Below are 14,631 nucleotides of genomic sequence, written 5' to 3' on the forward strand. Positions count from 1 at the left end.
TTACTTAAGTAAGCTTTGCCATGCCTTCTCATATGTTCCCGTCATGCCTGCATCTGTGTTGTGTGAAAGAACAGCAAAAAGAGCCTAAAGTGCATGATTTGAGACACAAGAAAATAAGGAAATTATAGCCATTTGATACATATTTCACAGAAATATCTTTAATGAGTGGTGGGAACTACATACATTTATCTAAAGACTGTCTCAAGTGTATATTTGTGGTAACTTTAAAAATTACCTCCACCAGAGCAAACAAAAATTTAAGAATACAATAAATCACTGGATATAGAATGGAAAGCAACTTTATCACAGATGCAGAATTTGTTGAATAAAGAACATACTACTACAACCTGGAATGGCAGTGTCAAAGGAGGCTGTATCAAGCAGCACTAACTCAACACTTCTCACCAGGGGAAAACAGGCCAAACACTTGGGCTTGGCAATACTGCAATTTACTACACCCTAACAAAACACCCTTAAAAACATGTCATGCATCAGAAACATGCTACACCCCTTAGTTTGCTCATTTGTGGAGTAGTACTGCAGCAGGATACTGACCCCAAACACGTCATCGAGCTTTCCAACCAATAAATCAAGACCGACGAGTCCTGACTGCTGTGGACTTTCCTCCGCTGTCACCTGATTTAAACCCCACTGAGCAAAGCATTCTGAGAAATCACACAAAGCTGCTTGGAACATTATCAAAACATGTTGCTGTAAAATATGATTAGATAAAGTCACACTAATACATTATGCATACATTTTGTTAGATAGATAGATTACTTTATTCATCCCCGAAGGGAAATTAAGTTGTCATAGCAGCCGGTATATTTGAATACAATAAAATACAATACAATAGAATAAGATAAAAAATATTGAGGTAGAAAGAATAAAAACAGAAACACAAGATAAATAGGTAGATAAGGTGCACTGGCAAGATGATGGTAATAGTACTGATGATATGATGGTAATGTTATTGTTAGACAGTATATAAAAATAGTACAGTATATATAGTATATAATATAACATAATATATATTTATATATGATAGTAATTATACCAATATAATACAAGCATATAGTAAGTATAACAGTATATATAATAATAATAATTATTTACTTTATTTAAATCTCCTGATTGGCCTTGAAATGCCCCTGTATCGTCAATAGTTTTTCTTTCTAATTAAACTAGTCAGTCCATAACAATACTGACAATAACTGTGACAATATGTTAATTGCGTTTTATTTTCTTACTTTTTTCAACACATATTCAATGTTTCAAAACATTTTTTTTTCATTTAAGAAAACACTTAAACGTGCACGTTACTGAATGGGGAATTGTGCATGGAGTGGGACATATAATTGGCCCTGACGTGTACATTTTGGTTTGTTCTGTAAAGTTAGGCAGAGAGTTTTTATATGTGAAGAAGTGAATCAGAGACATTTTGTGTAACGTTTCATTGTATATAATCATATCATTGCATTCAAAGAGGGGTTGTGAGGATATTAAAACCTGGAGCATCTACCATTCATTTTGTCTTGTGTTTGTCAGTTAAGCATTGTGAAAGTGAAGGCAGAGGTTTTACGTCAGCAGCGTAACTGGCAGGAGCTCGCGAGAACGAGCGGACCGTCGTACGCACTCTACGTAGCGGCGGAGCAGGAAGATATAAAGACACAGACACAGAGACAGTGTCCAGAAAAGACGCTCTCCCTGCTGCTGTCCAACCCCAACTGAGCCAGAGAGGACGGACACACACTGACTGTCTCCGCTGCCTCTTTACTCCAGCAGCTGCTCGGTGACCGTCTCACACACACACCACACACACGTACACACACACACACACCACACACACGCACACACACACGCACACACAGGAGCAGGTGAGTCCCAGCCTCTGTTCCCTCTTACTGAGTCAGGACGTCTCATACAGCAGCTCTGGTTATGCTGTTGTTTCATTGGGCGGTAAATTGCTCTCGGGTTAAATCACTACACACAGCTCACACACGTTTACCGTCTGTGCTGCTGTTGCGTCGTTTGAAATGTACACAACGTACTGCGCATGCGCGAGGCAAGAGGCTTTTGACTTCTCAGTGTTGCTGCTCTAAATTTGCCTGTTGGGAACGATCCCCGCTCTCTCTCTCTCTCTCCCTCTTAAAGCTCCAGAGCTACTTCAGAATGGTTCCTGGTCATTAGTGAGTCCTCAAACAGCTCTACTATCTACTGACACGTTGTATTGTCTGTGTGTTGGATGTTCTGTGTAGATCACAACATTCTGTGATGCAGAGGGAAGTTAGAAAACGTTGGGTTCATCTCACCTGGTTTATCTGAAGATAATATAAGTCAATATTTTTCATGAAAAGTAACTGAATTTGCTTTATTACTGTTCAAATGTATTTTTTCATTTGACTTATTTCTTGAGCTTGTGTTATTTTTTCATTAATTGCATGTCGGCTATTTCAGAGTTCTGTTAAGCTATAAACACAATATTCAGACCCAAGTTCACTACATTTTAAATATACACTCTGTAGTTTCTCCTGAGAGAGTGATTCTGTGAATGTTGTTGCCATGCCAGTGTTCTGTGTCAGTCAGATATGGTGAAAAATCAAAATAATCAGATTACCAAAATGAACTCCGAGGACAAATTTCGCTTGTGAGCCGCCAATTGCTGACCACTGCTGTAGTGGATCGGAGGCCGTAGAGGAATATGTGTTCTACTCGGTCCACAGCCTGAAGGCACTCCCCCCTGCGCCCAATGACTCCTACAGAGCGGTGTTTGCCCTTTGAATTAAACTTGTATTATATTGATCCTATCACATGTCCGAATCGCATCAACACTGCACCAGAGTCTACACTACACACTGAATGGCACTAGGCCATTTACAATACACATATGTGAAATGGATAAGATGAACTGTTTGCAAGATATTCATTCCACATTCAGACAGATGGAATACAAGTAGATTTAGTAGGTAGATATAGTTTTTTATTGCCATTCTTGCATTTGCAGTAAAATGGACACTGCAATATCTACATACCAAACTGCCAAATAACAGCATTTTGAAATGATCCATTATATTCCATTAGAATCTGTAATATTCCTTGTGTTGCTGTCAACACTTAAATCTGTAAATGTGTGTATATTTAACTGAAATCTTATTTTGTTCTCTCTTCTTTCACTAGATGAATGCAGCAATGCCCGAGAAACATGTCTCACAAAGAAGATAGTGAAGGCAAAAGGTAGTGAGCAGCACAACAAACAGCATGAAAGTGCCAGTGGTGCTTATTAAGCCAGTGGGGAAATCACTTCATGTAAATGTAATGCAGCACTAATGTACTGAAAGCCTTTTCTGACACTCTCCTTTCAGCTCTCACCCCACTGGATTGTACGCCAGCATCCCCCGAACATGTTTGCCCATTGTGTACCACCCAGACTACAACATCACTTTCATGGGCCTTGAAAAGCTCCATCCATTTGATTCAGGGAAGTGGGGGAAAGTCATCCGCTTCTTGAAAGGTAAGAGAGAGGCAGATGGGGACATGTCCCCAAGCAGGTACTGTAAATGGGAAATCACTCATAGTGGATCAGAAAGGCAAAGAGAGGAGAGTTGAGGAGGTGAAGTGTAGTTGTAGAAGTGTGGAAAAAGCACACCAGAACACAAGCGATTAAAGAACACTCCCTGTGGGAGTCTGAGCAAGTTCAGCAGATGAAGACCAGTGCAGGTTTCAAGGCCATGAATAGCAGCTGCCAAACTGGCACGACTTCATAAGAGGTTGTTGTCAATCTGCACCATGGATCATCTTAGCTATAGAAAGTGCTATACACAGCTTAATGAATTCAAAAAACCTTAAGAGTGAAAATACAAAGCTTCTGCTTACAGAGGAGAACCTTGGATTTCATAAATACCCCTCGGTAATAATGTATAGAAAAAGTAGATGATGTTGCATTTCTTAGAAAGTAATACCATGGCATTTATTTTGTAATAGATTTGACTCTTTTATCAGGGTTACATTCAAAGTCAGGGGCATACTTTTTTAAAACACAACTCCTTAAACTGGTCTTTAAATACCTGGACTGTAAAAAACTTCCCATCACCTTTGTAAACCACCTCAGCTCAGTTTGACAATGCATGTTAGAGGAAAGATTGGTAATTTGTGTCTGAAACTTTTTGTTATCTTATTTGTTGAAATTATCTTAACGTTCCGATAGCCATCTCTAAATAAACTCAAACAAATAACAGTCGAACAGTCATTTCATTCCACCTAAATGAAATGACTGTCGTACCTGTCTGTCACTAAAAGACCTGTCCGCCTGTGTGCACCTTGGCCGTGCTCTCACTTCACTTGACTGATACTTCAGCCGGAGACGTACACAGCTTAAGCAGAGAGAGTCAGAAATTAGTAAGCAAGTCACAGAAAAGTGAGTCGTCTTCTAGCATCTGTCAGGCTGCTCACATTGATTCGGCCGGAGCTGTGAAGAGAAGGCTGATGGGAGGAGGTGGTATATTTAAGTTGTATTTTTTCAAAGTGCAGCCTGCTCTTGATAGCTTTTGCAGGATTACTAACCCTACAGCCTTGATTTTTTCATTTCAGCTAACTTTGATTAGTTGAACTTTATTCAGTAGAAATCTAGAGCCATGCTTTTGCTTCCCCTCATTTGAGTGATTATAGATATCTTTTGTATACATTATGTCAGGTCCAGCAGAGTCTACATAAACTGCAGCTTGTTTGAAATGCAGCTGCCAGACTTCTTAATGAAAAAAAAAAAGAAGCTTGGCTTGGTACATACTCAGGTACATACTCTGACAACATGTTTAGACCCTGAGCTCCTCGGTTTAGGCCTTATCCCCCAGTCTCTGCTGAGGACCAATTTTGACCATTAATATTATTATTATTATTATTATTATTGTTGTCACAGAGGAGCAGTTCCTCACTGATGGGAACATCGTGGAAGCCCTTGAAGCTACTGAGGAGGATCTGCTGGTGGTTCACACCAAATCTTACCTCAACAGATTAAAGGTAGTTGTGTTTCTCCTAAACTCTGCCAACCTTAACTGCACCACTCATTATGACTGCATGGCATGTTCACTACAGCTCTTCATCTCCTCTCTTCTTTTTCTTCCATCTCTCTTCTGTCTCTCACTTGCATCACTCAGTTGCACGGAGGGGATAAGGGATCCATTTGGTTTTAAGTGATATGACTTATTAAACTAGAAAGTCCCTGTGTTCAAATTTGATAATAATATTCATGCGATTCATCCAAATACTTTGTTTCCTGTGATTTTCCCTGCTTCACTTTTGACTCATTCCACCTGTAAGTAATGCAGGAGGTCATGAGGATTTCTCATCAGAATGTAGTGGATTATCCCAAAGAGGAATTAGTCCTTAGTCACGACCATCTGCTTTTAATTCATCAGCTCTAGGAGCTGATTTGGATCCATTTGAATTTAGGAAGCTGCAGTACAGCTGTTTGTGAAATAGATATACCAAGATGTAGTTGTAAATCTGTCATACCTGGAAATCATCAAAGATAGTATTTATCTCCTTCATGCTCCTCTACAGTCAGAACCAAATCTGCTGTGAATTGGCTTTATTCTGTACTGTCTCGTTTCATGTGAGCGTGGAGCCTCTCTCATAAACCCCCTGGCAATATTGTGTATTTCTTTAGTCAACGTCTCTACACCTTTTATAACCAAATCCCCACCTGGGTTTGCAAATGTTAAAAGTGTGTTTCTCTACCTCAAGTCAAGTGTTTTTTCTGGGCCTTATATGTAATAGAGTCATTGTACAGATAAACATATTTATGCAGTGTCTGATTGTGTTCTTGCTCACTACAGTGGTCGGTGGTGGTGGCAACGATCACAGAAATCCCACCTCTCATGTGTCTGCCAAATTTTCTGGTGCAGCGGAGGGTGTTGAGGCCTTTACGGACACAGACAGGAGGGACAATAATGGTAAGTGTCCGAGGGCGTCATCCCCTTCATGTGCCTCTGTTTTTCCCGTCTTACACCCTCATTTGTGAGAGGAAGAAACCAAGATTATGTGCATCACAGATCACACATGCAGCACCCAACAAACCTATAATATTGTAACGGACTGGGTTTATGTTTATGTTTGGTTTTGACGTATGTTCAGTAGAACACTGTGTTGAAGGAGCGTTTTGATATGCTGAGGGTCAGTGAAGGGATCGGGGTGGGACATGTGACTGTTTGGACCAATAGGGTGGGGTTGTTTGGGGATGTCAGGCTCTTATTGGCTGGTTTTGTTAGGGATCGGGGGCCAATGAGGAAGTGAGGGGTTGTTGATGTGTGCGAGTGACAGAGTAAGAGCACGAAGTGGACATGTTCGTGTAAATGATAATAAAAGTTACTAAACAACGAAGAAGTTCCGTGTCCTCTGTAAGCGGGGACGCTACTATATAAATATTCTAATGGTACAGAAATATTTGTATTAATTTTATAGCAAATTAAAAGTCATAGTTATAATGTGAACAAATGTATTCAATTTCACTTTGTCCTCTTGGTATCAGGCCTAATTTCAACCTCCTGGATTTGAACTGTGCAGAGCAGCACTACTGCAGATCTGCATCAGTGCAGAGCATAGATCACTAAGTTGGCAGTGAAGAGTTGAGATGAATAGATTTGCTGGGCTGTTGCCCACCGTGTAGCGCCCTATCTCTCATGAACGACAGACAGATGCAGTTCATCATGTTGCTTTTATATAGCGATAACATTTTGTTATAAATATGTCACAAGAGACATTCGTGTTTATTTTACCTTCAGCAAATGCATCTGTGATGGAAGGAGGGGGACAACACCCGATGAGCTGAAATGACCTCCATCGAAATGTTTTTATTTAGAAAGAAATGCAACTTACTACTTTGGTTGGAGCCTCTCAAAAACATAAAGTGTTAAGTGAAATAGCAGGAGCAGAACCATCTCAGAGTCCTGTTTAGTCTGGACAATATGTCATCATAAACCAAACCAGTAGAATGATAGAAGACAAACAGATGGTTTGTGGAGTTTTTCTGCGTCCATTCATGGATAATTGTGGTAGTAAAAAAAAGCTGGTGCTTCCTCGATTCAACAGTGATTGATATTTACAAAACCGAATCAGTCATTCTTGCAGTTTTCTAAATCCAAGGAAAACATTGTGGATGCACATTTCTGGCCTTGTTTACAGACACAGTTGTGTATTCAAACAGATGTGTAGACTTTACAAGTTAACAGTTGTATTACCATTTACAAATCTGAGCTGTCCTTATAAAAGGTGGATGATAGGCTTACAGAGTCGTAGGGTGGTCCAGCCCACAGCTCTACAATGAAGTAATGGCACAAAGTACTAACGAAGACACAAAATTTCCTTGGTGGGCTACCACAGTCTAGGCAGTTAATGGCAAACACTGTTGTCCTATTGGTCTGTTTAATTATCTTTGTAAGCAACATAGTGGTTAAATGGGAGAACCTAAGTGGACCAGAGGCGCAAATGTGAGAGTGAATGGTTGTTTGTCTCTGTCTGTTGGCCCTGTGGTGGACTTGTGACCTGTCCAGGGTGTATCCCACCTCTCGCTCAATGATGATAACAATTATTATGTTTAGATTGAAGGAAGTCCTCATTGTGCAGCTCACATTGTTCGCTATGGAGCATGTGGAAACACTGGGATCCATCTCTGTACACCTTTTTATTAAAAAAGGACGACTAAGCAATAACAAACAAATGTGACGTTAATGCAATATTAGTGTGGATGCATGTACACTAAATCAGTGTTATGTAAATGAGGCACATTGCATGGTTTTCATAACATATACTTGACATCATTCAAAGTTATATCACCTAACATCAGGTGTTTTCACTAAAAGAGGTGCATTCTGGGACTGATGGTTAATGGAGCTGTGCAAATGAAATTAGAGGTAAAATATGGAACTGTCTTACACCAAGTGCTTGTTTACCTCAGACAAAGCAGAGAGTTGAGCCATGGCTAGGGTGTGTGCATACATGCTAATAAGTCTTATAACTCATCTATCACAGAGCCCTATTGCCAATTTATGCACAATCTACCCAGCTCATATCTCCTCCTCTCAGGCAGCCTCAACAAATACATTGTAGACAAGCCCACTTTTTCATGCCACTGACAAATCTTGACCTGCCTTTGAAAAGAAAATCTGTCAGTGTGCATGGAAAACCAGTCCTCGATTAAAACATTCAGTATGGAACCCTCCAGTGGAGGTATCGGACATGTCGCGGGTATTAATGATCTATCTGATCACATTCGTCCATCAATACTTGAGAACAGTGTAGTGGTTTGAAGGTTTTCTAACCACATTCTCAACAATGCCCCTTATTTGTGACGTGCATTAGATAAGTCAGCCAGTGGAGCGAGCGGCCATAAATAACTGCCTCTTCATGCGTAGCCATGCACACAAAGATTAAATGGATCAACGTGTGTGTGTGTGTGTGTGTGTGTGTGTGTGTGCGTGTGCGTGTGCGTGTGTGTGTGTGTGTGCGTGCGTGCGTGCGTGCGTGCGTGCGTGCGTGCGTGCGTGTGTGTGTATATATCAACTCCAGCCTCCATTCAGGCTTCCTGGTAAGGTCTTATTACTATCAGGGGTTTTTTATTTTTTAAATCCAGCCTGGGGGCTTTTATTTTGAAAACCCATCCTCATTCCTATTTCCCATTAAGCTCCTGTTAATATATCAGAGCTTGTGTGTGTGTGTGTGTGTGTGTGTGTGTGTGTGTGTGTGTGTGTGTGTGTGTGTGTGTGTGTGTGTGTGTGTGTGTGTGTGTGTGTGTGTGTGTGTGTGTGTGTGTGTGTGTGTGTGTGTGTGTGTGTGTGTGTGTGTGTGTGTGTGAGAGAGATCTAAAAGAGTTCTGCCCATAGCTGGACCCAAACCCACAACCTCTCACATGTCAATGAAGCTACATTCCCATAGTCAACAAACATTTATAAAACCTGCAGGTTTAAACTTAAACATGATGAGAGAGAGAGAGAGAGAGAGATAAGAGAAATATGTCTTTGTGTGTGTTTTAGTTTAGTATCAGCAGCAGCACAAAATCTTTCCCGCAATCTCTTATTTACTAAGCAAGTGATCTCTAATCACAAATAGTTAACCACTAAGCATAAAACCTGTATTTTTAAACAGAAATTGGATGAAATTGAAGTACATTTTCTGGTTTGGCAGACACTTTTATCCAAAGCATTTTACAACTGAGGGAACACCTTTAATCTTTAGTACAGTTGTAAACCTTGAAACACTAAGGTTCATAAAACAATTATTAGGAGATCAGGTAAAAAGTGAACAGAATGTGCTAGCTAGGCATGTCAGGATGTTAGGAGAGAAGGTATATCGGGGAGGACAATGAGGCGATTTTGATGTTAATACTGTGATGGAGATATTGATTAACCATGAGGACTATGTGTTCATGTTTATAAATATTTCTGTTTAATTTGATGTTCCTTCATCCATGTGGATTTGTCTGATACATAACCAGGAGGTCATATGGGGTGTATGATGTGTGTAGGTTGATGTTGTCTACATGGCAGTAATACCAGAAGCCTTGAAAGTTCATTACGAGACCCAAGATAGAAGGTAGTGTAGTATATTACAAAGTCTTCACAGAAGAAGTTGTTGCTCTCGAAATAAATGTCCTGGCCAAAGAGCACCTCTGTGCTTCATGATGCTATTGGGAAAATGTGTAGATACATTTTCTACTGTTGAATATTATGGTTAGCATAATATGTGTGTAGTGTAAAAAATATATAATGTTTTTCGGAGCGCTGTGACGGACTTAAAAGGTGATTTTGTAGTGCTTCTACATGTTAATTTGGGTATCTGGCATGTCTACTGTCCCAAAAACTCTGGAAAGAACCAACTCCCGCGATTTGTTGTGGTTCCTCTATGTCTTGAGAGGGGGGCGGGGCACTCAAAACCGGTCAATTTTAAATGATCCTCGTGGTATTTTGATCAAAATATGTTACAGACATTTCATTAAGACCCCAAGGAACCATATCAACTGTGGTAAAATGGGCATACGATGGGTCCTTTAAGAGAGGTATGCCTGTCTCTCAAAACGCACAGCTTTATTGTAGTTGAGGAGGGATCTGGTGAGAATCTCTCTGTGGTTAGTCAATTTGCTTTTTCTCCACATTCTTTCAGCTCTACAGGAAATTCCCTCTTTAGCAGACGTATTCTTTCATTTTTTCACTGGCATAGTTAAGTCTGTGATTCTTTTTTGATTTCTCAGGTGCCGTATTGTCAAGAGCTGATCCTAATTTAGAGTTAAAATCATTTACTTTTTCATTTATAGATTTAAAATCCCCGGGCATTTCCTGGACAGCTTGATATCAGTGAAGGAAAAAGTTATTTTTGGTTGAAAAAAAAAAGGTCTGATACACAGCTACTGTAAGAGCTTGTTGTAGGCTGCTGCTATTGTCAATGGTTGATCGCATCGTCCATCAGCCTAACGCTAAGTTCAGGTTAATATAGTTTTTCTTGCTACTGCTCTCTATGTGCCCCACATAGCTAGATGTCAGATTTCTAAAATGGATAAACAGAACTTTGGTAACCAAATACAGTATTAGAATTGTTTTATGTTTTGAATGCATTGCCTTGAGACATATTTTTTATTTCATAAATAAGTATCTTTTGATAAACATGAATCACTTCATTGTCAATGAGAAAATACTCCTGATTTTTGTTGCTGCATTTTTTATGTCATTAATTGAAATGCTGCATCTCAGGGCCATATTTATTCATCTCTCTATGTTGCTATTAAATGTTGAGCTAAAATGTGTTTTTTCCCACAGGCGGGGAAATTGGCTGTTGACCGAGGGTGGGCCATAAATGTTGGTAAGTTTTAGAGTAAAAAGAAAATCAGTCCATCTGTACTCAGCTGATAATGATTATGGGAAAGTATGTAAAAGCCTTTAGTGTATGGTCCAGCCATGCCTACGGCAAAATACATTGTTATACACAATACGCCTTCAAGGAAATTGCCTTGCTGCCTGGATTATATTTGTCTGGAAAGGTTTCCTTTAAAAAGTATGTTGCTCTTAAACATGGATGTCTAGTGGGATATTGAGGTATATGGTTTGGTGTACAAAACACATGATGGCAGTTGTTGCCATATTTATCATTTGAAACAAGGTTCAGATTTATATTTGGGTTGAAAAAAAACGAAGATGTCTAGAGAGTTTGTGGTGATTAGAGCTGACAATGGTGTCAGGGTGGTGCAAACCTAATCATGTGATCTACGCAGCAGAGGTAATCTGTCACCTCCTGCCTCTATCTGCTTCACAGACTTCAGTGTGTTAGAGGTGATGGCGACCTTGTGCAAAGTGAAGACATTTGGGTTTTAAATACTTCCTCTAAAGGGCAGCCTATAGAATTGGGTAGCAATTCATAGCATTTACTTGCATTGCTCATCCTGAGCATCATGGAACAGCTTCTGCTTCAGACATGTTCCCCAAACCTTCTCCCTGCAGCTCACTAGGTTGTCTGAGATCTGAAAACTTGCCCTTGCTGAAAACATTGTCATCACCTATGTATCTTTGTTTGCACTAGCAGAAGTGCTGATTATGGCTGTCCACCTGTACATTTGTCCTTGGGAGAATAATCTATTTGCAGAACTGATTCTTTGTTGTTTGACCTTTTCATAGAAGTTTGTGCTATATTTGGGGAAAAAAACATTTATAATAATATAGTGTTCCTTAAATTCATGTCGATACCATCTCATCATTTCTTTGGTGGTGTTGTTGTTGCATTTCCTTCTTGACTCGCTGCCATCAGTGGTCGGGCTGAAAGAGGGGGAAGTATTTGGCTGAAAAACCAGGGTCATGCCTTATTCCTCATTGCTGATTTGTGCGAAGCAGGCAAAAAAAACAACAGCCCATCAGATTTTCACTTTGTACCTCTTGCTTACTCAGCTCCTTCACACCTTCTGTTGATGAATTGGGGGAAAGATTATTCTGCATCAATAAACATGATTTTAATGAAGATATAAAGGATATGCAGATGCACCAGACATCTGCATATTGTGTGTCTCAACACTATGAGGTCGTAGAGGCTTTATGGAAGACTATTTTTAGAGGCAATAAATGCTTATCATATTTCATTCATTGGCTAACTGGCCTGTATTAACATTCTACCCTACACTATGGTATAATGAACATAAGCATAGCAGGGCAGAGGGGACAATAACTCTTCACCCGAATGAATAGTCATCATCCCAATTAAAATAGTGCCCCTCTACATTATAGTGTATCTCTCCATCACTGTGCGTTCCTGCTGAAGGAGCAATTGAACACTCCCATCCTGTTGTCAATATACCAATTGTTGTTCCACAAGGGAACTGCAGCCGTTTTATATATATTCAATAACAGCCAGTTTTACATCACCAATTATGGTCCTTTTGAACAAAAGACCCCTTAGACGTCCAGTGACCTGCTCGAATGGTCTAATGGCCCTTAGCCTGGATGCCAGACGAACTTAGCCCCGCCCACAACATTTTTGGTTGGGCAGTTCGGTCTGGAGTCGCTCCATTGGGAAAAAATTATGGGGCGTGTTTCAACTCACCAGGAAGTAAAATTCCTCTTCGCTCAATTGGATAGACCTACAACCAATCAGAGCAACGTAGTATGTGACGTATGCTAAGCAACGCATTGTGAGTTATTTACTAACGCCGGGTTCACACCGGATGCTTCAGCGCAGCGCCAAGCCTTAAATAACAGCTGGCTCCCATCCACTCCCATGTTAAAACTTTGTGCCGGTCACACCGGAGGCTGAAGCACCGCGCTGCGCCAAGGCTGCCTCGCGGTACAAAGCCGTGCAGCGATCTACTGGATCAACAGGTGATATTATTAGCGCTGCCCGGCAGTTCAGTGTCCGTTGTGAACAGCCAAGCGCCGGGGCGATAGGGATTAGCGCGGTGCTTTGGCGTCGCCTCCACGTTCTGTGTTCCTCTTTAAAAATGAATGCGCTGTCGATGTCTTCTAAAACAGACTCAATGGCAGCATCTACACATCTCAGCTCGCCAGCGGCAGGCATGTTTGTTGAAAACGAATTCAACCCAAGGGCACTTTGATGACGTGGTTGATTACGTTACCATTGATCATCTGTCAATCATCGTATAAAGCCCGCCCTGACAATCTGATTGGCCCGGTCGGGCCATAATTTTTTCCCAATGGAGCGACTCCAGACCGAACTGCCCGACCAAAAATGTTGTGGGCGGGGCTAAGTTCGTCTGGCATCCAGGCTAAATGGCCCTGACACTGAGTTGGTGAATTTCTTTGTTTCCCAGGAGGAGGCTTCCACCACTGCTCCAGTGACAAGGGAGGGGGCTTTTGTGCCTATGCTGACATCACTCTGGCCATCAAGGTAAGACTAATTTTGTCGACGGGTTAACCTCATTCAAAACCTTCACGTAGGAAAAATCCCTTTTTCTCAGATTCATGTAAAAGTCTTCCATGATTAAAGTGAGATTATGTGCTATTGAATTAATTAACACAAACACATTCATAAGCAATAAAATACTGCAATAACTAGTAGTTTTCTTCAGGACATTGGAATCAAACTTTGAACAAAATGAGAATTGTGTATATTGACCCCATGACCCCTCCCTTCAATGCTACCTTGAGCTACCCGGGTAAAGATAAGTATCTATTGGCAGTCTGAACTGCATAATGGCAGTGAGGACAGTATGGAACAACTAGAGACCCCTTTCGGCTAATAGAGTGCCAAACTAAGTTAAAGGGAATAAAATTCACTTATTATCTATTCATCACAATGCTGATGGAGGGGTGGGTGAAGTGTTTGGTGAGTCCACCAAACACTTCTTCAAGAGTCTCAAAAACAATTGAGTCTAAAACAATTGAAGTAACCTGAGACCTAATACTTCAGACATAATAAAACAACAGAAAAACACTACAGGCCTCTGTACTGCTAGTGTGGTGTCATCCAATGTCGGGGCTTGTGGACACTTGGATGACACCACACGAGCAGTATGGAGGCCTTTTATGTTTATGTTATGTTACTCACCATTGACTTCCATTGTATCGGATTTGGCTGCAACCCTGTTTACCCCTGAGACTATAGAAGTGTATTTTGGACTCAATCATTTCACCCACCCATCCATCGGCTTAGTGGTAATCAAATAATAAGTGGATTTTTGGATTTTTTTCGGTAAACTATCCCTTGAGGGCAAGAATTGCCAACCGTCACAACAGACATGGATGTCGTCTTCCTAGTTTGGTACTGGAACAACTTTCAAGCAGAACAAATTCACATTATTCCTTCACCAAAACCAGGTCTCACCAAATACACTGATCCTCTGAGCATAACTGAACTTTCTTTATCCTTTAAGTTATATGTTTATGATGTATTTAAAAAAACAGCAAAGTCATCTAAGCAACAAGATCACACATCGTGAACTTGGATCCTGTTGACAATAACATACATTTAGAGTAGCAGCAGTCTCAATGGCTTAAATTATAATAGGGTAATTTAAAGGTCTTCCCAAAAAATCTTCATCTCGTAATTTTACAGATTTGATTCTAAATTGGAAAATAACCGTAGCAAAAAAAGTAATTTGCAGAATTTCCACCATGCAGCTGTAACCTGTGACAATAAGTAGATCTCAGG

At 40.4% G+C, this 14,631-nt stretch overlaps 1 protein-coding gene across 3 annotated transcripts in view; it reads left to right on the forward strand.

The window, feature by feature from the left end:
* The first annotated feature begins 1,590 nt into the window (after positions 1 to 1,590).
* Positions 1,591 to 14,631, forward strand: part of hdac11 (histone deacetylase 11) — a 47,311-nt gene continuing 34,270 nt past the window's right edge. Inside the window, exons 1-7 of one of the 3 annotated variants that reach the window (XM_053439818.1) lie at positions 1,591 to 1,792; positions 3,178 to 3,234; positions 3,363 to 3,511; positions 4,913 to 5,013; positions 5,832 to 5,948; positions 10,800 to 10,842; positions 13,292 to 13,368. In XM_053439818.1, the coding sequence (XP_053295793.1) occupies positions 3,182 to 3,234; positions 3,363 to 3,511; positions 4,913 to 5,013; positions 5,832 to 5,948; positions 10,800 to 10,842; positions 13,292 to 13,368 (540 nt within the window). In that variant the 5' untranslated portion in view covers positions 1,591 to 1,792; positions 3,178 to 3,181. Of the gene's footprint in view, positions 1,793 to 2,078; positions 2,190 to 3,177; positions 3,235 to 3,362; positions 3,512 to 4,912; positions 5,014 to 5,831; positions 5,949 to 10,799; positions 10,843 to 13,291; positions 13,369 to 14,631 lie in introns of those variants that run through there. The other 2 variants (XM_053439802.1, XM_053439811.1) reach the window with 2 other exon arrangements.

Source organism: Pleuronectes platessa, chromosome 2 (genome assembly GCF_947347685.1).
Source record: "Pleuronectes platessa chromosome 2, fPlePla1.1, whole genome shotgun sequence".
NCBI lineage: Eukaryota > Metazoa > Chordata > Actinopteri > Pleuronectiformes > Pleuronectidae > Pleuronectes > Pleuronectes platessa.